A 26,469-nucleotide genomic window follows, 5' to 3' on the forward strand; every position below is an offset into this window, starting at 1 on the left:
CAGTCATCCTCTCAAGGTTTTTACTCATGTTGCCTTTAGAAAAGCTTTAACCTGTTCTCCCCTGGAGGCTGGTGCTGGGCCGGAGGTGCAGGGCCCGCCTTGCAGCCCTGGAGGACCTGCCATGGCAGGGAGGCAGTGGATCATCCGGCCAAGGCAGGGCGTGAGGCCGACCAGAGTGTGCCTTCTCTTTATGGCCTAGAACAATCACCACGAGGAGAACATCTCTTCAAAGATGAAGGGCTTGAACGGGAAGGTGTCAGACTTGGAGAAAGCTGCCGCCCAGAGGAAGGCCAAGCTTGAGGAGAACTCGGCCTTCCTTCAGTTCAACTGGAAGGCAGACGTGGTGGAGTCCTGGATCGGTGAGCGCTGTCCTGCCCGGCCCGCTCCCAGTCTCTTCTCCACGCCCGGCCGGGAAGATTGTTCCAGAGCCGTAGCTCATTTATTATCTAAGCAGCTGGTCTTCTCCAGAGAAGAAATGATCTAACGCGGGCATTTCAGTCATGTCCGACGGCTGAGAGTGGGGGACCCCGTGGTGCCCGGCACTGGGCCAACACCAGGGTTAACAAAACAAGAATCTTTAAACCCTGGGAGAAGCAGTAAGCGTCACAGCTAAGCAAGATGGCGCAGCAGTGGGCCCCCAGCTGCTCTGTCCCCTCGCTGCCCGGGCACAGTCCGGCTCCCAAGCGCGGGGCAGCTAGGCTCGGATTTCAGGACCCCTGTGACCCTAGGGATTGCTGTCACATAAGTGGCAGTGTTCACACATCCAGGATGAGCTGGAAGGATCTCTCCCTACAGCTGGCCAGTGGGTCCCAGGCTGCGAGGAGGAAGGGGCAGCCGGCGTGGGGTTAGGAATCCTGGAATTTAAACATCAACAGGGTGATAAGTGCACCTTGGTTTGCTTTTTTCCCTTCGTAATTCACTGTACCAAGAAGGCTGGCCTGTTTCCCATGCTTGGTTTCCTAGGTGAAAAGGAGAACAGCCTGAAGACAGATGATTATGGCCGAGACCTGTCTTCCGTTCAGACTCTCCTCACCAAACAGGTCAGTCGTAGTCCCTGTCGACAAGACTGGGACGTTTGCAGTTAGCGCTTCCCGGTGCATGAGTGGCGGTTGGCGTCTTCCATTGAGAAAGGCCCTAAGGACCCGGCAGGGAGCAAGATCATTCTGGTCCTCGGGGAGCTTCTGGACGAGGCTTCGGTGCTAGAGCCGCACGGCGCTCCCGGGGTGCAGAGCGGTGGGATGTGCTGGGGACTTAACCCCCAGAGCGGTCTGACTCGCTTTGCCGCGAGCCAGGGTTGATGGGGAAGGTCTTGCCCGAGGAGAGGCATCTCCGCTCACTCATGAAGGGCAGACCGCAGCTGTCGGGGGGAGGCAGCAGTTCATTCTGGGGAGAGACGGTGGGGAGAGCGTGGCACGTTTAGGGGACCCTGAACCTCAGTCTGCCCAGGGGCAGGAGGATCACAGGACAAGGTGGGGACTCGGGGCTGACCATGTGGCCTGGGCAGCTGGCTGAGCAGACTGGTGCCATCGAGCTGAGCCACTGCAGAAGGGTGGCTTCTAGCATCCCAGGCGACCCTGCAGATCGGGCCCACCGCTCTTTGTTCCAGGAAACGTTTGACGCTGGCCTGCAGGCCTTCCAGCAGGAGGGTATCGCCAACATCACCGCGCTCAAAGACCAGCTGCTGGCTGCCAAACACATTCAGTCAAAGGCCATTGAGGCCCGGCACGCTGCCCTCATGAAGCGATGGAGCCAGCTTCTGGCCAACTCGGCCACCCGGAAGAAGAAGTTGCTGGAGGCACAGAGTCACTTCCGCAAGGTAGGAGTGGGCCCCTGCAGAGCTCCCCCGGCCGGGCTGTGGGGACATCTGCCCCCAGCGGGGAGTCCGCCAGAACCCAGCAGAGGGCCCTTTGCCTCCGAAGCACCCGAGACAGACTGAGGGGAAAGGGTAGCGAGGGAAAAGTCAGAGGCCTTTTGAGACATGGAAGTGGGGCACCCCGGCTTGCCCTGGCCGCCCCCAGAACGACCGCTGCCTTCCTATCCTGCCTCCTGGCCTGTGCGGCCCCGGGGGCCCTGACGCGAGCTGCTCCGCTTCCAGGTGGAAGACCTCTTCCTGACGTTCGCCAAAAAGGCCTCTGCCTTCAACAGCTGGTTTGAAAATGCCGAAGAGGATCTGACCGATCCCGTGCGTTGCAACTCCCTGGAGGAGATCAGAGCTTTGCGCGAGGCCCACGACGCCTTCCGCTCGTCCCTCAGCTCTGCCCAGGCCGACTTCAGCCAGCTGGCCGAGCTGGACCGCCAGATCAAGAGCTTCCGTGTGGCCTCCAACCCCTACACCTGGTTCACCATGGAGGCCCTGGAGGAGACGTGGAGGAACCTGCAGAAGATCATCAAGGTGCCCACCGCCCCCGCCCGGGGCCACCAGCCAGCAGCCCCCGCCGCCAGGCTGTCAATCGGCCACTTCCCCTTACCTCTTGCCAGAGTTCTTGGGGGGCCAGTTGTGAGCGGCGGGGAATGGAGGGCTCTGCGTTCCCCGAGTGTCTCCCAGGCTCCTCCTTCGTGTTGATGTCAACATCTGGTTCTCCCTGCCCCACAAAACCGTGATTTCTGGTCAAGTTCAGCGTCCAGAACCTGAAATCATTAGGCCACTCGTCCACCCCGAGGGCAGAGCAGCAGGAAGGACAGGCTCTGGTGACACGGCCTCTCCTCCCTCTGGGCCCTAGGAACGGGAGCTGGAACTGCAGAAGGAGCAGCGCCGGCAGGAGGAGAATGACAAGCTGCGCCAGGAGTTCGCGCAGCACGCCAACGCGTTCCACCAGTGGATCCAGGAGACCAGGTGCCCCCCACCCCCGGTGCACAGGCCCCCAGCGCTCTGCTCCTGGGCCCCCGGCTCTAGCGGGAGGGGAGCTCTGGGAAACCGGAAGGCGGCTCGCAGTAAGGAAGGAGAGTTAGGGGCGCACCCTGGTCTGGCTCGAACCGGAGGGGCGGGCAGAGTCTCGAAGGTCCTTATTCTGAAGGTCAGGTTGCTAGGTGTCCTGGATTGGGTGGAACCCTGCGTGGCCAGTGGTCAGTCCTAGGCAGCACCGCGGTGATACAGAACAGAATTGAATGCAACGTGGGTACTGATGTTCTCGGTTTTGTTTTTCTTTTCTTTGCCGTGTCTCTCTCTGTCCCCCACCTCCCGACCGCTGCTGTCCGGACGCCACTTTGTCTTGCGGCTGCTTGGATCCCATCTGCACAGAACGTATCTCCTCGATGGGTTAATATTGTCTTCTTGTTTCTCCGGGCTCGTGGTGTGGTGGTGTCTCGTGTGCTTGTCCCCCTGCCCTCTGTCCCCCCCATGGCCTGGCTTGCAGAGGATCCCAGGATGGGCCTTTCTGCCCCAGGAGGGCTGCACTTCCCCCATCCCACCCTTGCCCCACCCCCGTCCCCGTCACCCTACAGGAGTTTGTGCCTTGCCCCACACTGTCCTGACAGCCTGCGGTCTGGGGAGGGGAGCCACTCGCACCTTCCTGTTCAGATTCCAGGGGTTCTCAGGGAACGTGACCAAGCCAGAGGGCCAGAGCTGGAGTCCAAAGCCTCTGAGAAACCCCATGCTTGTTTAGCCATTGGGATTTCACTGGCCTTCTCTTCTGCTTCTCCCCGTGTGTCCGGTGGGACCATACTTAGCTTCCTAGGAGGTCATGGTCATGCATGGAGGAGGAGATTCAGCGGGTGCAGTGAGTCCCCAGCTGTGTACTGACCCCTCCCCCAGGGCCCCACCCCCCAGTGTTCCCAGGGGAAGGGGAAGAGCATTGTTGCCCCTAATAGAAGGCAAAAGTGCCCGGGGTTTTGTGCGATGGAGAGATGAGGCTAGGGAGGAGCCCCCGGGGAGGAGCAGGGCGGCCCTGCCCAGTCCAGTCCTGGGAGTGGCCTCCTCTAGACTTTGGCCTCTGCCAGGCCCACGTAAAGCCAGGGTAGCGCGGGGGCCAGGGGTGGGGGGCAGACCTCAGCAGCTGAGACGAGCGCTGCTGGGGTTCTGCGGATGGGTAGTTGGGGCAGCTCAGCATGGCACCAGGAGAAAGAGGCGCACGTTGACGCGACCACCTGTGCTGAAGGGGGGGTGGGATTTAGGGGTCACAGTTTCTAGCTTGAGTTCATTAGCCCCCTGGCCTCCACTCCCCTCCCCAGCCCTGTGGCTGTGTCTGCCAAGCTGGTCTTGTCTCCGTGGGTGCCATGCTCCCCTTCCCATGTGGCTCCTCCCTAGCCCTGTCCCGTCTTGCTTGGTCCCAGTGTGAGCTGCCCCAAGGCCGCCTGTCCTCCCTGCGGCCGGTGGCCCAGCCCCACCAGGTCCCTGCCTGGGCGCCAGGTTGCCCCGCCTGTGCACTGCCAGCTTGGGCCTTGTGGCGCGTGTCTGTCTCGGTCTGCTCTTGCCTGCCCGTGCCTTCGGTGTATTCATTTGGTTTCTTTTCTTTGACTAGCATAGCGTATCGTCGGGTCATTCGTGTCTATCAGTATGAAGTTGGGGATGATCTGTCTGGAAGGTTTTTCTCCTCTTATTTCTCTTCTTCCCTCACTGTGGTTTTACAATGCACTCTTGACTTCCCCAGGCGGCTCCGCTTTCTGACTAACCCACCGCCCTCAGCCGCTTGGGAAGGAGGGATCTGTCCTCCTCCCACTGCACCGGCACCCAGCCTCCTGCCCCCGGGGCCGGGGGGTGTTGCTTTTCCCTGGGGGACATGGCGTGACTGTGAGTCTGAACTGCTGGGGTAGGAGGAAGCCTGGTGCCTTGCCTTGCTCGAGCACTTTGAACTTGGGGAAATTTCAGAGCTAACCCCGGGCTCGCTGGGTGTTGAAAGGGTAGGTTGGGGCACACGTGGGTGCAGGGGAGGCTGGGCTAAAATCCCACCACGGACCCGCGCAGTGTGACTCGTCCCTGCACGTAACCCCAACTCGTTTGTTGTCTTCGTTCACTGGTGGCCTTCTGTGACCTCACACTGTATAGCGTCGGGAAGATGGAAGCTCCCCGGGGCACCCTGTTCTTGAAACTTGGCCCTGGGAGCCTCTGGCCCGGACAGTCTCATGGAGCCTGAATCTGGGGCTTAATCACAGCCACCTCCCTCCTTTGGGCAGAATAAGAATCGCTTTCAAAACCCAAATCTGGTCATGATCTCTTCGCGTCCCAGCTTCGCGTCTGAGGGGGCATCTGACTGCATCTCTTCCATGGCTGTCACACCCTAGAATGTGGCTCCCCTCCTCAGGAACCTGCAGGAGACTTCCAGGGATTTCTGGGGGGCGGCGCTCTATTTGTCAGCCTCTCCCTGCTAAGGTCTCCCCAGGGGGGCAGGTGCCAGGGGTGTACAGAGCAGCCTTCTCCCCAGTGGCTGCGGAGGGGGCATGCTGTCGGGCCCGTGGGCCCTCTGACGTCCCATAGAGCAACTTCAGCTCGGTTCCTCAGGTACCCCTTGAGGGCTGAGGGCCTAGTTTGAGTGAGGGACCAGGTCCTAGCCTGAGAAAGGGTCCTAGCCTGGGAGCAGGCTGGGTGGGCTCGCCCCTGGCCCCCCAGTTGGCCTGGGGCAGGTGGCACCCCACCTGGGGTGGCAGCATCGTGTCTCTGAAGCAGGAGCAAGACTGCCTCCCCTCCCCGGCTCCCAGGGCCACTTAGGAAAGGATGACCAATAGCAGATAGGTTTCATTTCCTTGAAAAAAGAGATTTAAAAAAAAAAAAGTTCCAAGACAGCAGGCACTGTAACCTGGGGATAGTTAGGTTTGAACTCCCAATCCGGCCCTCCCGCCTCACTGTGCTTCTGTGTTCAGGTCCTGCATGGTGGAAGAATCTGGGACTCTGGAATCCCAGCTCGAAGCTACCAAAGTAAGTACCCCCTTTGTTTAAAGTCCGGCAGGAAGGAGGCTAGGTGGGTGCGCTTTCTCTCTTTGCATAAAGCAGCGCAGAACCCCATCGTTTAGAGAAAGTCTTTTGCTTCTGACAGTTGCCACGTGGTGTCTTACCCGAAAAGAAAGGGCCGTTTGGTTCTTAGTGTATAGTTTCCTCCGCAGTCTGCCCCTGCTTGTCCCTCCGTGGACCGAGGCTGCTGAATTTCCTCTCGTACCGCCCCACACCACCCCATGCAGCCCCGCAGACCTTGGGCTGGGAGCACTCTTGAACAGGCTCTTAAGCCCGGTGACTGAGGCGAGAGCCCCTGTCACCTACACCCTCCCTCCCCTGCCCGTAGCGCAAGCACCAGGAGATTCGAGCCATGAGGAGTCAGCTCAAGAAGATTGAGGACCTCGGGGCAGCCATGGAGGAGGCCCTGATCCTGGACAACAAGTACACGGAGCACAGCACCGTGGGCCTGGCCCAGCAGTGGGACCAACTTGACCAGCTGGGCATGCGCATGCAGCACAACCTGGAGCAGCAGATCCAGGCCAGGTACACGCCCCCAGCCCCCCCCCTCCCAGCGTCCAGCACTCACTCTGCTGGGATCCAACAGACTTTGCCACCTGCTCACTCCGTCCTGTTCTTCTAGGAACACAACCGGAGTGACCGAGGAGGCCCTCAAAGAATTCAGCATGATGTTTAAGTGAGTATGGCCTCCCTGGGGGTGGGGTGGCAGGCTCGGCCCTGGGGCCCATGCTGAGCAGCCCTCTGTCCGGCAGACATTTCGACAAGGACAAGTCGGGCAGGCTGAACCACCAGGAGTTCAAGTCCTGCCTGCGCTCCCTGGGTTATGACCTGCCCATGGTGGAGGAAGGGGAGCCTGACCCCGAGTTCGAGTCAATCCTAGACACCGTGGATCCAAACAGGTGAGCTGGAGGGAAGGTAGCAGAGGTGGCTGTGCCTGTGGCTCTTCCTGGCTCACTGCGTTTGCCCCTCTCCAGGGATGGCCACGTCTCCCTGCAAGAGTACATGGCTTTCATGATCAGCCGTGAAACCGAGAACGTCAAATCCAGCGAGGAGATCGAGAGCGCCTTCCGGGCCCTGAGCTCCGAGGGGAAGCCCTATGTGACCAAGGAGGAGCTGTACCAGGTCTGGGGCTCTGCTTCCCTGCCCCGGGGGTAGAGGTTTCCTCTGAGAGTAAAGCCCAAGGTTGCCCCCGGGCCAGAACCATCTAAATTAACAGACCTCCCTGTGGAGCGCTCTGTTGGGCGCAGGCCTTTCATCCCTCTTCACCGCTGACCCCCCCCAGCCCAGCCCAGCCCATCGCATCCGGGAACGCGCTGTGGCCTCTGAGCACGGCTCTCCCTGACACTGGGGCCCGGGGTTCCTGCTGTCCCCCATGTCCGAACCCTCCCGTGGGGCAGCAGGGCTGTGCTGACGGGCAGCCTCCTCCCTCCAGAACCTGACTCGGGAACAAGCCGACTACTGCGTCTCCCACATGAAGCCCTACGTGGACGGCAAGGGCCGCGAACTCCCCACCGCCTTCGACTACGTGGAGTTCACCCGCTCGCTCTTCGTGAACTGATCCCCCACGCCCCCCCCCCCCCCCCCCCCCTTGCCCCCCCCCCCCCCCCCCCCCCCCCGCCCCGCCTGGCCCGCGCTGCTTGCCCTGCCTCGCTGCATGTCACCTCCTCTCTGCTCAAGTATTTCCAGTGTCACTCTCCACTGTAAGCTCACGTCCGCTTAGCTTGGGGCTAAGACTTAGAACGGGTGCTTCACTAAGCCGCTTCTGGTCCAGAGGCACTCGCCCTTTGCCATGGGGACCCAGACTCCCGCCAGGAAGCCAGCTGCCCATTCCGACTCGAGCAGTCTACGCAGCTGGCTCGCTCCCTTCTTGTTCTCCCCCTTCATTTTGTTTTCATGTAAAAGACAAATAAATGACTCTCCCCAGAGATTTGTGAGGTCTTCATTCAGCTTCCATGAGAGCTCCCCACAGCGCGGCACAGGTGTGGCCTCGCCAGACCTGCCCCCACCTGCGGGGCCCTGCTGTCCTTTCGCTGTCCTCAGGTGGCCACCTCGGCTGCCAGCTGCTCCAAGTCCTCGGTCTCCCGGGGCCCTTGCTCTGTGAACTCGGTGCTCAGCTGCCACACCTTTACCGTGCCCTTAGCGTCGCCTGCGGCCAGGAGCTGAGTCTGCTGGCGATTAAATTCCAGACAGTAGACCGGGCTTTCATCCTGGGTTTGCTTGATTGAAACCGTGGGTTTCTGGGAGCTTTTCTGGAGATCAAATAGCTGCACGTCACCTGCGCAGAGAGAGAGGCGTGGGGGCAAGCGTCTGCCCCTCCTCCAAGTCCCCTGCGTACCCAGAAAAGAGAAACTCGACAGGCCGCAGCACGAAATAAAGCTACCAGCTGGTATGGCAATCCCCCCACGTGCTGTCTCTCCCCAGCTCAGAATTCCAGATCTGGGCCGGGCCCCTGCGGCGTTCTGGATCGGAGTCTGGTGTCCTTCCTACCTTCCCCAGAAGCAGCTGCAAACACCAGGGGGCGCACCGGCGACCAGCGCACGGCGAACAGATACTTGTGGGACAGCTGCAGGGAGGCCAGGGGCTGGGCCCGCAACATGGAGTACAGGTGGATATGGCCATCCGTCCCCGCGCTCAGGAAGAGATTCCTAGACAGGAAGCAGGGGAGGAGTGCTGAATGTCCTGGTCCACTGGGCCTCCCTGGACCTCCCCAAACCAGGGATCCCCTTAGGGAGCAAGGGGCTGATGCCCTGGAGCCAACCACCAGCGCTCTGGGCATGAGAGCTCCCATGGGGAAGACCTGGGCCGGGAATAGACTATAGGCCCTTCCCACGGTTCTGTGGGACCCCCTCGCCCTCCCTATGCCGGGGACACTGGGGCCTTCTCTACCTGTGGAAGGGGGAACAGCTCACGGAGTAGATGGGACCACCGTGGGGAGAGAATGTCAGCTGTGCCGGGGCCCGCAGGGGCACAGAACTAGGCATCCGGGTGAGGGCGGCCTCTTCCGCTGCCAGTGAGCACTGGAGTGGGAAGCCGCCTTCCGTGCCCAGGACAAAAAGGCTAGGGTCAAAGCTGGAGAAGGCCACCGCCGTGGCACCGATCTCAGTCTCTCCCCGGGGAGGCTGTGGAGAAATGAATGCCAGGGCAGAGTCAAGAGAATCCCAGTGTCCCACAAGAGCCCAGTCCCTCGAGTGGGCACCGGGGCCCAAGGAGGTCAACCGGCAGGTCCTCCACTGGTAGTGCGGGAGCCCGTGTCACCTGCCCCCTCCCACCCAGGGCTCCTCACAGAGGCCCTGCAGGGTCCAGGGGCAACTGGGCCCCAAGTACCTTCTTTAGCTTGGTGTTCCTCGGGAGCTGCTGCACAACCAGGGCGAAGCCCTCCGTAAGCTGCAGCCGGCCCACCCCGACCCCCTGCCAGAGCAGCACCTTCCCGTCCGTGGCCACACTCAGCACCTGGAAGCGGTGGCTGTGCCGGGGCTCAGGCAGCCAAACCACCTGGGGCCGCGGGAGGCAGGACCGAGGTCAGGAAAGCGCCGCTTGCTCCCCAGCCTGCCCCCACCTCCCAGGCAGACCGACGGTCATCCCCCATTCCCACCCACCCTTCTAGGAAAATAAGGAGAATTCTGGGGGAGGCCAGGAGCCACCGCACACACCAGGGGACAGTCCTGAGGGTTCTGAGCTCTGTCCCTGAGCCCAGGCAGGCCGGGACAGCTGGGAACCTCTAGTGGCAGCTTGGGGGGGGTGGGGTCGGGGGGTGCAGCTGGGAATGGCCCAGGGCCCTGGGGGTGGCTCCTGCCAGGGGCGGGGATGTGACTCATGCCCTGGGAGCTCTGAGAATGCTGAAGGCAGCTGTCCAACTGCCAACTCCCCAGTGACCTTCTGCCATGCCTGTGCCGAGCGGGCACCCTCTCTCCTGCCTGGCCTCCAGGAGCAGGCCTGTGACAGCCCAGCCCAGCCTAGCCAAGAAGGGGATGGTGCCTCCCAGACCCACACAGGAGCCCACTGCTCTGACCTGGTACACGGGGTCTGTGTGTGTGTCATCTGTCAGGCCCGTTCTCCAGAGCAGCGGGTCCTCGGGATGGCTCATGTCCCATACCAGCACCTCACCACTGTACAGCCCACCTGTGGGACCAAGCAGGCCCGGGCAGGAACTGACCCACACCCAGCCCCCTCCCGCTTCCTGGCCAAGTGCCAGCCCTTCACAGCCACGGAGCCAGGACGTGGAGCCACTTCCCCAAAACCACCTTGAGGAAGGAAAGTCCTGGTCCTCCGCACACCCCCCACACACCCGGGATGCTTCTCCCGCTGCCAGGCTGACCTCCCCGCCCCAGCATCCTGCCATTCCCTCCAGCACAACCCCCTTTCCCAACACATGAGGCTCCTATCATCGCTGACAGCTCCCCAAGGGTGCTCATGTCGCCCCGCCTCTGGTCCTGACCTGGCTGTGCCCTTCCATGGCCCACATCCCACGGCCCACACCCCATGGCCCGCCAGACTCCGCGATGACCTGCCTCCTCCGCCTCCCAGCTCCACACCAGCCATCCTCTGCATCCTCACCTGAGCTCAGGGATCAGAGCCCCCCAGTCTCTCCTCCCCCCCTCAGCAGACCTACCTTGGCCGTGCCCAGGGGCTGACAGCCCAGTGGAGAGCTCACCGCCGGCCACCCTCCACGGGGGCAGAAGCGAAGCAGGCTGAAGGCTTACCTGCGATGTGGGATGGCTGTGTTGGGTGGAAGGCCAGGCACATGACAGCGCTGGGCACCTCCACCACCGCCGACGGCTGCCGGGGGTTTAAGCCTCGCCTGTCCAGGTTCCAGGCACACACGAAGGACTTGAGCGTGCTCCAGTCCCCATCATCCAACCTGCGCAGGGACAAGCCTGAGCTGGCTCTGCCTCGAGGCGGGGGCCTCCTCCCCATCTTGTTCCTATCACCTGACCCACCGTCCTCCCCAACCAACCCCGAACAGATGAGCCGCAGTTTCCTCCATCACACCCAGACTGTACTGGGTACTGAAGTGGCACGGGCATCTCCATGGCACCCCAAGGGCACAACCTCTAGAAAAGGGTTCCCAGAAACCAAGGATGGGTGCACCCAGTGGCAGGGTGGGGGAACCATGGCCCATCAGGAGACAGCTCATGGAGCAGAGGCGGCAGGCGCAGGCTCACTGCCCTGTGCTGACAGGTGGGCACCAGGACGCCTGCACCTGACGCCCTTCCCTCCTCTGCTCTTACCAGCCAACCTGGTGTCCAGGCAGCCTTGAGAATAAAAATACTCCCAGAATGGCCAGGCTCTGGCCAACCCTTCACCACACGGATAGGAAAAAAGAGGTCTTAGACCTCTTAGACCAGGGTCTGAGGGCCTCCCAGTGCCCGATGCAGCCACCACGGCAGCCACTCACCGGCCATAGGCACAGGCCACCACAGACCCGGTGGTGTTCCAGGAGACACTGGTCACGTGCAGACCCTCCCCTTGGGCTGGGGGGTAGCCCAGGGTGTGTAAACAGGTCACCTGCAAGAGACAGACCATCCCCGACCCTGAGCCCAGAGCCACCCAACAGGTGGTCTCATAGCCATCTAAAAAAAAACGATACACAGGCTTGGACCACCCAAGCCACCCAGGTCCACTGCCCAGTCCTGGAGGGAAATCTGGAGGCTTCACCCAAACATACCCCTCAAAGGATACTTCCAAAAACCCAGAAGAAAGGATCTTCCAAACCGATACAAATGCCAGGTTCTGGAACAGAGTCAGACCCTGTTCTACACACCATTTCAATAGGTTTGGCTTCTGGGGTGCCTGAATGGTGCAGTGGGTTAAGTGTCCTACTGTTGGTTTCGGCTCAGGCTGTGAGCCTGAGGGTTGTGAGCCTGAGCCCCGTGTCAGGCTCAGTGCTGAGTGCAGCCTGTTTAAAATTCTCCCTCCCACGGGGCGCCTGGGTGGCTCAGTGGGTTAAAGCCTCTGCCTTTGGCTTGGGTCATGATCCCAGGGTCCTGGGATCGAGCCCCACATCAGGCTCTCTGCTAGGCAGGGAGCCTGCTTCCTCCTCTCTCTCTGCCTGCCTCTCTGCCTCCTTGTGATCTCTGTCTGTCAAATAAATAAATAAAATCTTAAAAAAAAAAAAAGATTCTCCCTCTCCCTCTGCCCCTCCAGCCCCTAAAAAAAAGAAAGGAAGGAAGGAAGGAAGGAAGGAAGGAAGGAAGGAAGGAAGGAAGGAAGGAAGAAAGAAAGAGCAAGCTTTGGCTTCTGGAACTGGATGGTGGTGATAGCTGTACAATGTGACTATACTCAGTGCCACAGGGTTTACATGTAAAGGCCTGGCATGTTCTTTCTCAGCCCAGGGCAGGCTGGCACAGCAAATGACAAGGCTGGCCATGCGGGCCACCATGAGCCATCAGCCCAAGGTTTCTGGGATGGGATCTACAGCACAGACCAAACTTCTGTGAAAAGCTGCATACTCCCGACCTCGTGACTCCACAGAAGGAAACTATCCAACGGAAAGAACTTAATACGTGTAAAAAGCTGTACGGTGGGAACCCGCATGCGCCACTGGCAAGAATGCAGAATGGCGCGGCTGCCGTGGGGAAACAGTCTGGTGGATCTTCAAATGGTCAAACAGAGAGGCACCCTATGACCCAGCAATTCTGCTCCGAGGTCCACACCCAGAGAACTGAAAATACGTTTATCCAAAAACTTGTACACAGGTGTCACAACCGAGATGCCCACCAGCCGATAGATGGGGCACACCCCCCCACGCAGGAAGGACTACCGAGCCACGGGGAGGAAAGAGCTGCTGGCACACGCCACAGCCAGCCTCGCCGACATTCCACACGTGGAAGAAGCCGGTCACCGAGACAGCTTCGTGCAGGATCCCATCCACGGGAAATGTCTACAACGGACACCGTACAGACAGGAAGACGAGTAGCTGCCAGGGATTTGGGGGGAAATGGGGAGTGACTGCTAGTGGGTATGGACTTTCTTCTTGACGGCAATGAATGTTCTAAAATTGTGCCAGTGGGGCGCCTGGTGGGCTCCTTTGACTCAGGTCATGATCCCGGACTCCTGGGATCAAGCCCCACATTGGGCTCCCTACTCAGCAGGAAGCCTGCTTCTCCCCCTGCCTGCTGCTCTCCCTGCTTGTGCTCTCTTTCACAATCTCTCTCTCTCCCTCTATCTCAAATAAATAAGTAAAATCTTTAAAAAATAAAAATAAAGTTGTGCCAGTGTTGTACAACTCTAGGAACATAAAATCTTACTGAACTGTACACTATTTTTTTTAAGATTTTATCTATTTATATGACAGAGTGAGAGAGTACGAGCAAGGGGAGCAGCAGAGGCAGAGAGCGAAGCTGGCTCCCTGCTGAGCAGGGAGTCTGATGCAGGACTCGATCCCAGGACCCTGGGATCATGACCTGAGCTAAAAGGCAGACGCTTAACTGACTGAGCTGCCCAGGTGCCCCTACACTTCACTTTTTTTTTTTTTTTAAAGATTGTTGTATTTATATTTGAGAGAGAAAGAGCATGCACACGAGCAAGGGGTAGGTAGAGAGGGAGAGGGAGGGGGGACTCCCCACTGACCAGGGAGCCCAGTGTGGAGCTCATCCCAGGACCTGGAGATCATGACCTGAGCTGAAGGCAGAGGTTTAACCATCTGAGCCACCCAGGTGCCCTTGAACTGTACACTTTAAATGGGTGAATTATATGGGATGTGAATGGTATTTCAATAAATCTGTTATTTAAAACCAAGCCATATAGGGGTGCCTGGCTGGCTCAGACAGCAGAGCATGCAACTCTTGGTTTCGTGCTTATGAGTTTGAGCCCCACATCTGGGGTAGAGATTACTTAAAAATAAATAAACTAAAAAAAAAAAAGAAAGAAAGAAAGAAGGAAGAGAAAAAGAAAAGCTGTGCGGTGGGGTAGGAGGTGGAGGTAACTCAAGAAAACCTCCAGGGTCGCACTGCATTCAGTTTCCTGATCTGGGTTCTGGTTCCACAAGGGTTTTCACTTTGAAAAGCCACAGGCCTGAAGTGGCAAGATGTGTGCCTTTTTATGTCACGTTCAACCAAAGTTTACATTAGAAATAAACCGTATATATTATTTGTCATGACACTACTTATAACTGTAACACCCAGTACAACTGAGATCTGAAGATGAGACGACAAAGTGGGAGAAGCTGGAGACGATGGGACCACCCCACACTGTCACCGTGACGGACACAGAACAGCACAAAGGGTAAACAGACATGTGTGGAGAACACACCTTAGGAAACCTTGCACAAGGGCGCCTGGGTGGCTCAATGGGTTAAAGCATCTGCCTTCGGCTCCGGTCATGATCCCAGGGTCCTGGGATCGAGCTCCACATCGGGCTCTCTGCTCAGCAGGGAGCCTGCTTCCTTCTCCCTCTCCCTCTCTGCCTCTCTGCCTACTTGTGATCTCTGTCAAATAAATAAATAAAATCTTTAAAAGAAAGAAAGAAAGAAAGAAAGAAAGAAAGAAAGAAAGAAAGAAAGAAAGAAACCTGGCACAAAAAAATACTGTGTGCAGACAAAACATTCAGAGGTTTTAAAAGGACAAGCATGAAGTCTCTGTAGCCACCTGACAACACAAAACAGGCTTTGCTCCCGACCGGAAAAGACCCCGAGATCGGTCACAGTGATGCACAGCTGTCCACACACATGTGCAAAGCCAGAGGAAGGAAACAACAGAGCCAGGAGATCAGAAGTCCCGTGGGAGCCCCTGTCTCTTATCTCTGATTTCTAAGCATTCCCCAAGGTTGTCAGATTGTTTTTGGAAATCGGAAATCAGGGTTTCTCTCTGAGCACGGCATCCCAGCCTTTCCGGAGTGGCTACAACAGTGCCAAGGAGAGCGATGAAATGTCAAGGCCAACACCTTGACAGCAGAAGACAGAAAAACCCCATATCAGCCAAAATCATAATTCCATTATGAGGAAATCAACAAAAAGCTAATACAAAAGAAGAAGTGAGAGAGAGAGATTTGCTGACGTTGTTAATCTAACAGCAAACTTGGAGAGTTCTCTGCCCGGCATTCCGGGAACCGCTAAGACACGAGGCCATGGGGCAACGCACCCCACTGCCACTGAGAGGGGCCCGATCTCCCGCCTGTCCGCACGTTTCCGGAAGAGACCGAGTCCCACAGGAGCGTCCGATAAAGGATGGCACCTCTATGCAGTGGGATGCAGCCTGGGGCACCTTTATAGGAACTGACGTGGAGAGCCCTGGCAAGTGAGAAAAGTCATAAAGAAAATGTACAGTGCTTTCCATTTTTTGTTTAAAATGTCCTAGGGATGGGCGCCTGGGTGGCTCGGTCATTAAGCCTCTGCCTTCAGCTCAGGTCATGATCCCGGGGTTCTGGGATCGAGCCACGAGTCCGGCTCCCTGCTCGGCGGGGAGCCTGCTTCTCCCTCTCCCTCTGCCATTCCCCCTGCTTGTGCTCTGTCAAATAATAAATAAAATCCTTAAAAAAAAAAAGTTCTTAATGACACTAGTAACAGCGGTGTGTGTTATTGTAGCACAGGGAGGAGTTAAAGGCCCAGGAACAGGAGTTCCCTACCACTGTCCACGTGGTACACGCTCGCTGTTTCTGTACTGCCCGGATTTGTTACAATGAACACATATCGTTTCTGTAGTCAGAAAACAGATATTTTGTAAAGGGGAGAGAGCAATATACACTGGGACCAAATTAATTCATAGAAATGAGTAAAAGTACCTCTAATAATAAAAAAAAGTTTAACCTCTCTAAATGCAACTGTAAAGTTGGGGGGTGGTGCGCGCATGGGCAATGGCAGGAGAAGAGTGGGCTGGGCTCTGAATGATCACCAAGCGCTTCCATCAAGCAGCTTTCCTGAGCCTCAGGGACCGCCCACTTCGGTATGGCCTCCACACCTGCTCTTCAGAGGGATTTTGAGGATTTCCCTGGAACAAACCCACTCTCCCTTGCCTTCCACTGACTTGGGAGTAAGTGGGCAGAGGAGGAGAAGCGGCTAGAGCAGGGCTTATGACCTCTGAATACATAGTTACTCATCTCTGTTTCCCAAGGAAGAAAGCATTGTATAAAAAGTTTGGCCGGGCGCTCCAAGGCTCTGCGGCCGGTCCGTCGAGGGCATGCAGCACCGAGCAAAGTTGCCCTGTCCACAGGGTAGGCTGAGGCCCAGCACGGAGCCAAAGCCCAGAACCCCTCCCATTCATTCAGAGGCTTCCTCATCTCAAAGGCTGGGCTGTCTGTGCGGCTGGCCACCTGAGTATACAGGGTGACAGCTCTGAACTGAGCCCTGGAGACACGGAAGTCACTAGAGCACGGTAGTGAAACCAGACCAGGCTCATATCCCAGCTTAGACCGTGAAGCTGTGTGACCACAGACAAGTCACTTAGCCTCTCTGGGCCCCCTGTATAAAACGGTGATCATCCTAGTACTGCCTCATGCAGTCATGCTAAATGAAATGGCACAGAGAGCCCACAGTGTGTGCTGCCTGGGGAGACACAGCCAAGCAGTGGGGAGAATTCAGTCCAGAGTCCGACTCCCCGGGTTCAAACCCTCCCTCTATTGCTAACTAGCTCCGTTTGACCCTGGAAAAGTCACTTCAGCTCGAAGTGTCCCACCTGTACCTCTCAGTACCTCCCAGCTGTAAATGGAGATAACCACACCTACTTCTACTTTTTTTTTTTTTTAATATTTTATTTATTTGACAGAAATCACAACTAGGCAGAGAGGCAGAAGGAAGCAGACTCCCTGCGGAGCAGAGAGCCCGATGCGGGGCTCAACCCCAGGACCCTGGGATCATGACCTGAGCTGAAGGCAGAGGCCCTAACCCACTGAGCCACCCAGGCACCCCAACCACACCTACTTCTTGACAGCAGGGGAAGTCCCTTTTTTTTCCTTTTTTTTTTTTTTTTTTAAGATTTTAATTATCTGTCAGAGAGAGAGAGAGAGAGAGTGTGCGCAGCAGGGGGAATGGCAGGCAGAGGGAGAAGCAAGCTCCTCACTGAGAAAGGAGCCTGACGTGGGACTCGATCCCAGGACTCTGGGATCATGACTGGAGCTGAAGGCAGATGCTTAACCGACTAAACAACCCACAGGTCCCTCTTTTTTTTTTTTTAAATACTTTGTTTATTGAGAGAGTGTAAGAGAGAGAGAGAGCACCCACAAGTAGTGGGGAGGGGCAGAGGAAGAGGGAGAAGTAGGCTCCCCGCTGAGCCGGGAGCCCGATGCAGGGCTCAGTCCCAGGACCCCAAGATCATGACCTGAGCCAAAGGCAGGCACTTAACTGACTGAGCCACCCAGGGGCCCCTGAGGACTTACTCTTATAAAATTATCCACCTGGCAGAATGTTAGAGCCCAGTGAACTCTGTTAGTATTACTACTATTATCAGTATCTGGGTGGCGTAAAAGAAGGACTGAAAACAGAGCCAAGGCGCGAGCTGGAGCAGAGGAGGGGTGCGTCCCAGGCCGCGCCAGCCCTTTCCCTACCGTTGGCTGCTGCTCAGTCCAGTTCACCTCGAAGCCATCAAAAGCATGGCTCTGCCAGTTCTTGTTCAGCTCCCGAATAACCATGGCCTCCACCCTCCGAAGAAAGGCTGCGAGCCGGGGGTCATCATGCGGGGACACGGACGGCGCGCTGACTGGCACGGGGGCCTCCGTCTGCACCTCGGCATCCACGTGCTTCCGGGTCTGGGCCGCCTTCTCGGCGGTGGCAATGCTCGCTGTCTGGCAACTTTTCTGCAGAAGATCACAACCCAGCAGTCAACACGCAGCCTCACCGGCCCACACACTCCCCTCCCGTGCTGCTGCTGACCCTCGGGCCTCAGGAATATCTTTTTTTTTTTTTTTTTTTTTTTTTTTAGGAGTGCCCTTTTGAAGAACCTGACAGTAGTCATGTCATATTAGAGCCAGCAGTGGTCGCCTAAGCCAGCACACGGAAGCATGTCAAACCTGGCCACCAGCAGAATGGCCCAAAGCTTCTCCCTCCCTTAGCAGGCACTGTCCAAGATGCCCCCCGTCATCAAAGAAAGTGAGTGTGTCTGTGATGAGCTAGTTGGTGGAAGGCAGGCTTCTCCCCAGCTGCCCCTTTTCCCCACCCCGCCATCTGCCTCCAATCCCTCATCCCCTGTTTAGCTGGGCACAGGGACAGACAGCAGATCAGCCTCTTTCTTACATGGACATGACCCATCATTTACCAAGTGAGGGGCCATCTATCGTACGTCGTGGTCTCGCAAGAGGCTCTGTTCATGCGGCCCCTCACCAAGCACCTGAACACAAAGGGCAATGACGAGGCCCAGACCCCTGTGCCCCACACTCAGGCCTGGGGGACAGCGCTGGGCAGCAGGCCAGCACTAGCAAGCCCGAAGGAAGGGAGCTGGCCCTACCTAGGGGCAGCCCTTGCTAGAACATGAAATACCCATCCCCACATTCCCTTTCACATTCCACAAAATTCTCTTTTTCTACCACCAATTAAACTGTAAGTGCCTCCAGCTTCAGAACCCTTCTGATGTCTCTTTATATCCCTGGCTCTTTGCATGGTATTTGGCACACGGCATAAGCCCGTTTATGCTATATACTACATGTATATACACACACACACCCATACACTGTATTATATATACATATATACCATATGTAACATATATTACATGTTATTTATATGTATCTCCATTTTGCTAGACACACACTATTTACTGAGCATCCACTTGCCAGGCACTGTCCGGGTACTACTGATACAGCAGCAAACAAAATGTGCAAGATTCCTGTGCCTAAGGAGGTTCTACGGGGGTCGGGGCTACACAAACAAGAAAAGCCATCAACTACCAACGACGCTAAGTGCAGCTGAGGTGTGGGAGAGAAGGGAACAGCTGGGGAGGCCTCTGGGCACACAGCACTTGCACTGAGGTGTGAAGGACAAGCGGAGAGCAGCAGGAGAGGGGCCTGGAACAGGGATGGGGACCAGCCGGGAGGCGAGACCAAAACCTGCTGGTAGAGGAGGCCCCACATTCAGAAACTGGAGAGCTGGCGGCGCACCCGGCCACAGTGGGTGAGGAGGGCGGCACGCGAGCAAGGGCAAGGCCCAGAGGTGTCTGAGAGCCAGGACAAGTGGGGCTTTCCCTCTAGGTGTGAGCCCCAGGGTGGCCGTAAGCAGGGCCATGCCTCTCTGGCAGCTCAGGGAGATGTGAGGAGCAGAGAGCAGGTGTGACAACCAGTGAATGCGATGGCAAGTTCTGGGAGAAGAGAGCGCAGAAGCGGTTCTGTGGGGCCCCCTCTAGACTGAGATGCCTCCCTGCCGTCTGCATGGAAGCGGCCACAAGGCAGGAAGCTCGGAGAGCATCCAGCAGAGACTCGACCTGAAACCATAGCACTGGAGGGCTGCCCCAGTGCCAGTGGAGTGTGCACACTGAGGAATTCGTGGATGGGCTCGGGGACCAGAAAGAATACAGGCTGAGCCAAATTCTAAGACAGTGGGAGAAAATCAAAGTTCCAGAAGCCACAATGATGGTAAGAGTGTCAGTGACTAAGTGCTCACTCACGCAGTCTCCCCAAAGCTCTAGCCACATCTTATCCACGCTCGCAACCACCCTATAGAGAAAATCCTATTTCTGCATTACTGCTGTTGGCACCGAGGCACAGAGAAGTAACTCACCCAAGGTCACACAGCACAGAGGTGAGTGCAGTGGAACTTGAATCCAGGTAGTCTGACCTGTGACACGAGCCTGTCTCAGCCATGGTGTTCTCTCCCAAACAGTCCAGCGTCCTGGCCACTGATCACATCAGATGAATGCAGAAAAATGCTTCTAAAAGAATGTTACCCCAGTGTCCTAACATAAGACAAAAATGGCCACAAGAGACACATAGCGGTCACCTTTCCAGCTATCTCTATTAATATTTCCTTGCTGCGCTTATTCAGGCAAACGACCAATGTCAAAAAAACACTAGGGAAAATTTGGGGAGAAAAAAAAAACTTAAAAAACCAATGATAATGCACCTGCAATTTTTTTTTTTTTTTTCTGTGAACTGGCAGGAAACCACCATGACTTTCTTTTCCCTCGGGGACTCCAACGTAGGTTTCCATGGTTCATGATCCAAGTATCTGGTCTGATCCTGACCGGACCCAGATCGTCTGGGGTTGGAGCCCCAAACCTCCAGAAAGGAAGGGCTCGCTCAAGGCTACCCAGTATATACTGGTGCCTTCCGTGCCAGGCAGTGTGTGGCTGTGCTGAGGCTCCCGTCTGAGATGTCAGGGAAGAGGTCAGGGCCCAGTGGGGTCCTTGCTTCTTAGGCCCCAGCGAGGCCCGGAAGGAGAGTGTTCAGGATGCTGGGCTGCAGCCTGCCTCCCACACCTGCCTCCCACACCTGCCTCCCACACCTGCCTCCCACACCTCGGAGGCACAGGTGTTGCAGGGGAAATGCGGAGGTGGGGGAGGAGCTGGGGCCAAACTTTAATCGCACTAGGAGGTGTGGACCAGGGAAACAATTCCCAAATCAAGACTACCAGGCTCCGTGCTCTGGAGTCCGAAGCCCCGGCAACCTCCAGCGGAGAGGAAGGCAATGAGACTCAGGGAGCAGAGCCTAGGATGAGTGCCTAACAATCCTGCCCCAAGAGAGCCCGCAGACATCCAGAAGGCCAGGACTCCTACCCAAGCCACAAAATGTGCCCCCAACACCAGGACTGCAGCTTCCGACTAGATGGGAAGTGAACACTACTCTGCTGGGCCACCTGAGCTCTCTCAGGGAAACTCATGACAGAGACAAAGATTTCACAAGTTAGACAGCACAGGCCCGGAACTGAAACCTGGAAACTCTGGGCCCTGACACTCAGCCAGTGCCACCATGTGACCAGGAGCCAAGTAGAGACAGGCCTCAGGGAATGCATGGCAACAGCAGAGCCCCCAAAGCCTCCTGGATTCCTCGGGACCAGCCGCACCTCCATGAGGGACCCAGGAGACCCCTGCATCCTGAACAGAAGTGCCTGGTCTGGGCCAGTTTCTGTCACTTGCTATCACACTAACCCCTAGGAAGGCTCCCTGACCCCCAGACCACCACCCCTCAAGGCCTCATTTCTGAAATAATGGGTCTCTGGCTGGCATTTAGGATGGATCAATCAATTTCAGGAACACTCCTCATGACAGAGGAACTGGCCCCACTGGGTCTGGTGACCGGCCCCCACCCCAGGCTCCGAGAAGTGTGTTGACAGAATACTGGGCTTTGCCCTGCCTTCAGGGTCAAAGACTGACCAGTGCTAGTGTAACTGCGCCGATGTGTGACTCAGTCATTCAGAAACTGGCCAGCTAGAGAAATCCATCCAGGGGATATCAATATGGGGCAGGCCAACTTCAAAGTCATAAGTAGAATAGTCATTTTCTTATTAAAAATATACATTCAAGGGCACCTGGCTGCCTCAGTCAGTAGAGCATGTGACTCTTGATCTCAGGGTCATGAGTTCAAGCCCCCCACTGGGTGTAGAGATAGATAGATAGGGGCACCTGAGTGGCTCAGTCGGCGAAGCATCTGACTCTTGATTTCAGTTCAGGTCATGATCTCAGGGCCGTGAAATCAAGCCCCCATCTAGCTCCATCCCAGACATGGAGGCTGCTTCAGATTCTCTCGCTCTCTCTACCCCTCCCCCTCCTCTCTCCCTCTCAAGAAAAAAAGAGACAAATAAAATATATACATCTCCTTGACTCTAGGATGTATTGATTATAAAACATTCCAATTATTTAATAGTTCTTCGGGGGAAACTATATTACATACACAGGTCATTTGTGAGACACACCGAATTTTAAGATCTGTTACAAAGGCTGGGGTGGGCGTGTGTCCTCTAATCGAGGAAATACATCACCATAGAAAGAATGTGTCTTTGAAGGTCTGGGGAAATGCCATGAGAGACGAGCCCCCATTACTCCCCTGGGTAGTAACCACCACCAGCTAATACCAGAAGCATACCACTTCTCGCTTCATTCTCCCAGTCAGCCTGAGCCAGCACATCTGACTCCAGAGTGGAAAAGAACCTCAAAGACCATTCTAGACCTGCATTCTCAATGGGCAGCCCCAGAATCACCTGGAAGCTTGCGAAAACACAAGCTGCGACCTCCTGGAGTGGGGCTGAGTGTGCTGTGCTAACAAGCCCCCAGGTGATGTGGATGCTGGGGTGGGGGCGGTAACTGAGACCCCACATGTGGGCCTCACCCCTCTGTATGCTTCCCAGGGCCACAGCCCAAGGCCCATCACCTCCCCCTACCCCGTACACACCATGCTCACATTCCCCCCCTTTCTGACTATCTCCACTACTCCGGGTTCTGACTATCTCCACTACTCCGGGTCCTGGGCTTCACCTAGGGTCATGGCTCATCCCCAGAGGCAGAGGAATGCTGCTAAGCCCACCTGAGGGGCGCTGCTGGGCACCTGCGGGAGGAGTGGCTCGTCACTATCACCTCGCCACTTCCAGCAGGCCCGCTTCCACTTGTCCTCCCCAGAGCTACCTTTTCCTCAGGCTGCCGTCACCCCAAAGGCCTCCTTTCTTCCTCCTCATCGGGGCCCACACACCTGAGGAGAAGAAGGTGTGATGACAGCGGAGAGGACCCCCGCCTAGGTCAGCAGCTCCCTGTGCACATGCTGCAAAGCCCACGCAGCAGCCCCGCCTCGATCTGACCCGGGTGCGAGGCACAATCCGCCAATGAGCAGACAAGGTGGGGCGGGAACGTCTTGGGTGTGATGCTGAGTGGGTTTCACGATGCAGCATGGACAACCGTCCCAAGCGGCCTCTGCAAGGGCGGAGTAACTGTGCCGGGAACCCGTGTCAAGGCACAACCTCCTGTTCAGGTGAACTTGCCTCTTGAGTCTATCAGGGCAACAAACAGCTTTTCAAACGACAACGTGGAGCCAGGGCTCGGCCACGTGCGGAGGACAACAGCAGACATTTCCACAGAAGCTGGGAGCCGCCGAGGTGCTAGACCCCTTTGAGCTGCAGTTACTGCAGACCATTTTGGTGTCATTTTAGCCTCTCAATCTCTTCTCGTGCTCTTTAAAAAAAAATGAGTAAATCTAGTATCAACGCTGTCTAGCAAACTCAAAGGCAGAGAACCACAGACTGAATTCTCCTTGAAAATCCGTAAGAGGCCAGACCCCAGTTAAAAACAAACACCTTCCAGCAGGGGGTGACATACGCTACAGAAGCCACCAAGGCCACGAAGCAGCAGCCCGTCAGGAAAGGAGGAAGAGCCCGCAGGAAGGCAGCGAATTTAATTTGAAGCAGGAGAGGAGAGATGTACCCTGTGTGGGATGACAGCACACGGGAAAATTATTCGATCCAGGATCTCCTGGTTGCCTTCAGGAGGTGCAGAAGTACACAAGACTAATGCCCCTGTCCTCCGGGAGCCCACAGTCCAAGCAAGACAGACCTGAATGTCCAAAATGCATCCCACAGATGAGAAAGTTCTGAAACTAGATAGTGGTGAGTGGTGGCACCATGTGAATGAACTTGACGCCGCTCAACTGCACACTTAAAAACAGTAAAATTTCTATTATGTGTCTCTTGCCACAATTTTATTTATTTTTAAGTAATCTCTATGACCAACACGGAGCTCGAACTCAAGACCTTAAGATCAGGAGTCACATGCTCTACACTGACCCAGCCAGGCGCCCCACCACAATTTTTCAAAAAAGGAAAAAAAACACACCCCACATTTTCCTAGGATCAGAATTGGGCTTCAGAGAGGTAATGCTGCTGGAAAGTAGGATGCATTCGATGGATGGTCTCAAATTTTGCTACCTATTAGAATGACCTGGGAAGCTTTAATAAAAGCAGATTCCCACATCACAACACTTACCAATTAAGCCAGAATCGCTGAAGGTAGGACCCAGACATCCATATTTTTCAAGGGTCCCAGGACATTCCAGTGTCAGCCAAGTTTGAGAAACAGCGGATGAGAAAGGAGGGATAATTACGCACCCTCCATCATCTCAGGCAGCTGCCCAGGCGCCTGACACCTCCAGACCATTCACCTGAGCAGCTCCAGGCTTTCAAACTGCTTTCTTACTCACAGTCTCATTTAACCCCTCAGGAAGTGTTCTCATAAGGACCCACTTTGAAGAAGAAGAGATCGTGTGACTGGCCCAAAGCCGTAAAGAGTGAGTGCACTCCGGTCTCGAACCAAAGCTCGGGACACTATCCCTCTGTGAACATATTGGAATACGACAGGAAAACTCAAGGAAGGCCAAAGACCATTAGTATTAAAACAGAAAAGGGGCACCTGGCTCATGGGTTCGAGCCCCACGCTAGTGTAGAGATTACTTAAAGAGTAAAATCTTAAAAAAATATATTAAAAAGGGGAGTTTGGGTGGCTTAGTTGGTTCGGTGTCTGACTCTTGGTTTCCACTCAGGTCATGATCTCCGGGTTGTGGGGTCAGGCCCTGCACTCAGTGGGGAATCTGCTGGGGATTCTCTCTCCCTCTACCCCTCCCTCCCCAATGCACTCTCTCTAGAATAAACAGTCTTTAAAAAAAATTTTTTTTAGGGGCGCCTGGGTGGCTCAGTGGGTTAAGCCTCTGCCTTCGGCTCAGGTCATGATCCCGGGGTCCTGGGATCGAGCCCCACATTGGGCTCTCTGCTCAGTGGGGAGCCTGCTTCCTCCCCTCTCTCTGCCTGCCTCTCTGCCTACTTGTGATCTCTCTCTGTCAAATAAATAGATAAATTTTTTTTAAAAATTATATTAAAAAAAGAAAAAGCAATTTACCTCCTTCTTCCGACCCCTGCAACATTCTTATAACTTAATCAAACATCTCCTTCAATAAGACAGGAGATGCTAGTCCAGGGAAACCACCATCACAGATGAAAGCTTTTTACTTGGAATTTGTTCTTAGAATCCTACAGGTAAAAACTATAGTCACAAGAAAATGAACCTGCCTCCATTTCATTCTCTGTAAGAAGAAAAAAAGTTAGACTGAATCAGTGGTTTCCAAATCTAAAGTCTTCTAGAATCTGGGCCTTTGGCAAACAAGAGCTATTTCAAAGCCAGGAACTGTGAAGTACACTTTTACCTGTGATAAGAATGGGCAGATTTAACTAAAACATCCACTTGGCTGTGCACCAGAACCATTTCTAGGCAGGATGTAAGTGGGGAGAGCTTTGAAGCCACATCAAATCCTGGCTTGAGACCTGCAACCTATCTTCCAGACTAAGACTTCATGGAAAGCTCATCGGTGTTGGTGAGGAGCTAAGCTCTGCAGGTCTGGCCACTCTGGTGGCAAACTAAGTTTTCTTTTCTGGTAAATGCATAGCACCTTACAATGCCCTCCATTTTCACCAAGGAAAAGCCAATGTCCTTAAAATGATCTGCAAGACCCCACCTGACCTGCCTCTGCTTACCCACTCTGACTTCAATTGGGACCATTTCCCCTTCTCTCATTCCACGCCAGCCGGGCTGCCTCCTCAAACACGCAAGATCTGCTCCAACCACTGGGCCTTTGCACTGGCAGTCTGCCCTGCGGGGCTGCTCTACCACTCCTCTGATGTCACCTTCTCAGTGAGGCCCGCCCACCCCCTCTCTCTCCAACCCAGACCCTCCAAGCCCTCACCCTTCTTTTGCGTTCGTCCGTGGCACTCCTCACCTCCTAACAACACACCGCAGAATTTACTTATTGCCCGTGCCCTGCAAACGACCCCACGTCGGCTCCAGGAGGGAAGAGCTCTGGGCACACAGCAGGCCCTCAAAGTCTGCACAAAGTTCCCTGAGGAGAAGACCCGACGCCCAGGAGCCCTGCCCCTCACTCCTCACAAAACCTCGCTGTGTGCGCTTTTGATGACGCTCCTAGAAAAACTGGCGCATCTCAACCTTGAAATGCAATCTGCTCGCTCTCTTTTTTTTTTTTTTTTCTTTTTAAGAAAAGTTAGTTTGAAATGCCCCGAAACGGCGGTTCACACAAAATCCTGCAAAACACGGGGTCTTCAAGAGTCTTAAGGAAAAACCCCTTCTGTGGTTGCACAGAGAGTCTGAGGAAACGCTCGAGAATCCCGCCAGGGTTAGCGTCTGTGAGTGAAAATACAAAACAAACTGGCGGCACGCCAGAACTCGGCCCGGAGACCGCGCGCGGACCCTCGCCCTCCGGCCCCCGTCGCCCGGAGCCGGGCCGGCGCTCTCACCGTCTCCCGGCGGATGCCCTGGACGCCCCTCCACTGCGAGGGCACAGACGCCACGCCCAGGGTCTCGTCCTGCAGGGGCGCCGGGCGCCCGGGCCCCTCGGCGCTCAGAGCCCCGCCTGTCGCCAGTGCCTCAGCTCCCGCACTTCCCGCCGGGCCGAGCTACCCGAGCTGCGCGCGGGTTGCCATGGAAATAGCCCCGCCCTGTCGCGCCTGCGCACTCCGACGTGACCTCGCCCATGCGCGTCTAAAGCGGAAGACAGGGAAGGTGGGGGTATCCCCACCATTTTTGAATTGGTCAGACCCCATCCTCCAAGACCTGGGAGTACGCGATAAATTATTATTTGGGGCCAGCAGGAGACAAGCCTGGCCAGCTATGGATACTTCATCCCAGTAGGGGCACACTTGGGCATGAGTGGCTACCCCTGGTTTGGGGAGGAAAGTGCGGAAGTACGGCTCC

The 26,469-nt window shown here is 56.0% G+C and overlaps 2 protein-coding genes across 5 annotated transcripts in view; one reads left to right on the plus strand and one right to left on the minus strand.

Annotated features, from left to right (window-relative positions):
* LOC111145705 (spectrin alpha, non-erythrocytic 1) overlaps positions 1-7,439 on the plus strand; it is a 60,207-nt gene extending 52,768 nt beyond the window's left edge. For all 4 annotated transcript variants that reach the window (XM_022500833.1, XM_022500834.1, XM_022500835.1 and 1 more), the window contains 12 exons: positions 200-359; positions 964-1,040; positions 1,607-1,816; positions 2,096-2,392; positions 2,721-2,833; positions 3,239-3,256; positions 5,794-5,848; positions 6,210-6,406; positions 6,504-6,557; positions 6,634-6,780; positions 6,856-7,003; positions 7,314-7,439. In XM_022500833.1, the coding sequence (XP_022356541.1) occupies positions 200-359; positions 964-1,040; positions 1,607-1,816; positions 2,096-2,392; positions 2,721-2,833; positions 3,239-3,256; positions 5,794-5,848; positions 6,210-6,406; positions 6,504-6,557; positions 6,634-6,780; positions 6,856-7,003; positions 7,314-7,439 (1,602 nt within the window). The remainder of the gene's footprint in view (positions 1-199; positions 360-963; positions 1,041-1,606; positions 1,817-2,095; positions 2,393-2,720; positions 2,834-3,238; positions 3,257-5,793; positions 5,849-6,209; positions 6,407-6,503; positions 6,558-6,633; positions 6,781-6,855; positions 7,004-7,313) is intronic.
* A 365-nt stretch (positions 7,440-7,804) lies between these two features.
* LOC111145811 (WD repeat domain 34) lies at positions 7,805-26,198 on the minus strand. The gene is given in 9 exon segments (XM_022501055.1): positions 7,805-8,156; positions 8,369-8,526; positions 8,768-9,000; positions 9,206-9,373; positions 9,891-10,000; positions 10,582-10,739; positions 11,277-11,386; positions 17,357-17,605; positions 26,013-26,198. Coding segments are annotated over 9 exon segments (1,611 nt in total). The 3' UTR covers positions 7,805-7,917.
* Positions 26,199-26,469: the final 271 nt, after the last annotated feature.

The sequence above is a fragment of the Enhydra lutris genome, unplaced genomic scaffold (assembly GCF_002288905.1).
Source record: "Enhydra lutris kenyoni isolate GAN:26980312 unplaced genomic scaffold, ASM228890v2 scaffoldscaffold13, whole genome shotgun sequence".
In the NCBI taxonomy this organism is placed as follows: Eukaryota; Metazoa; Chordata; class Mammalia; order Carnivora; family Mustelidae; genus Enhydra; species Enhydra lutris.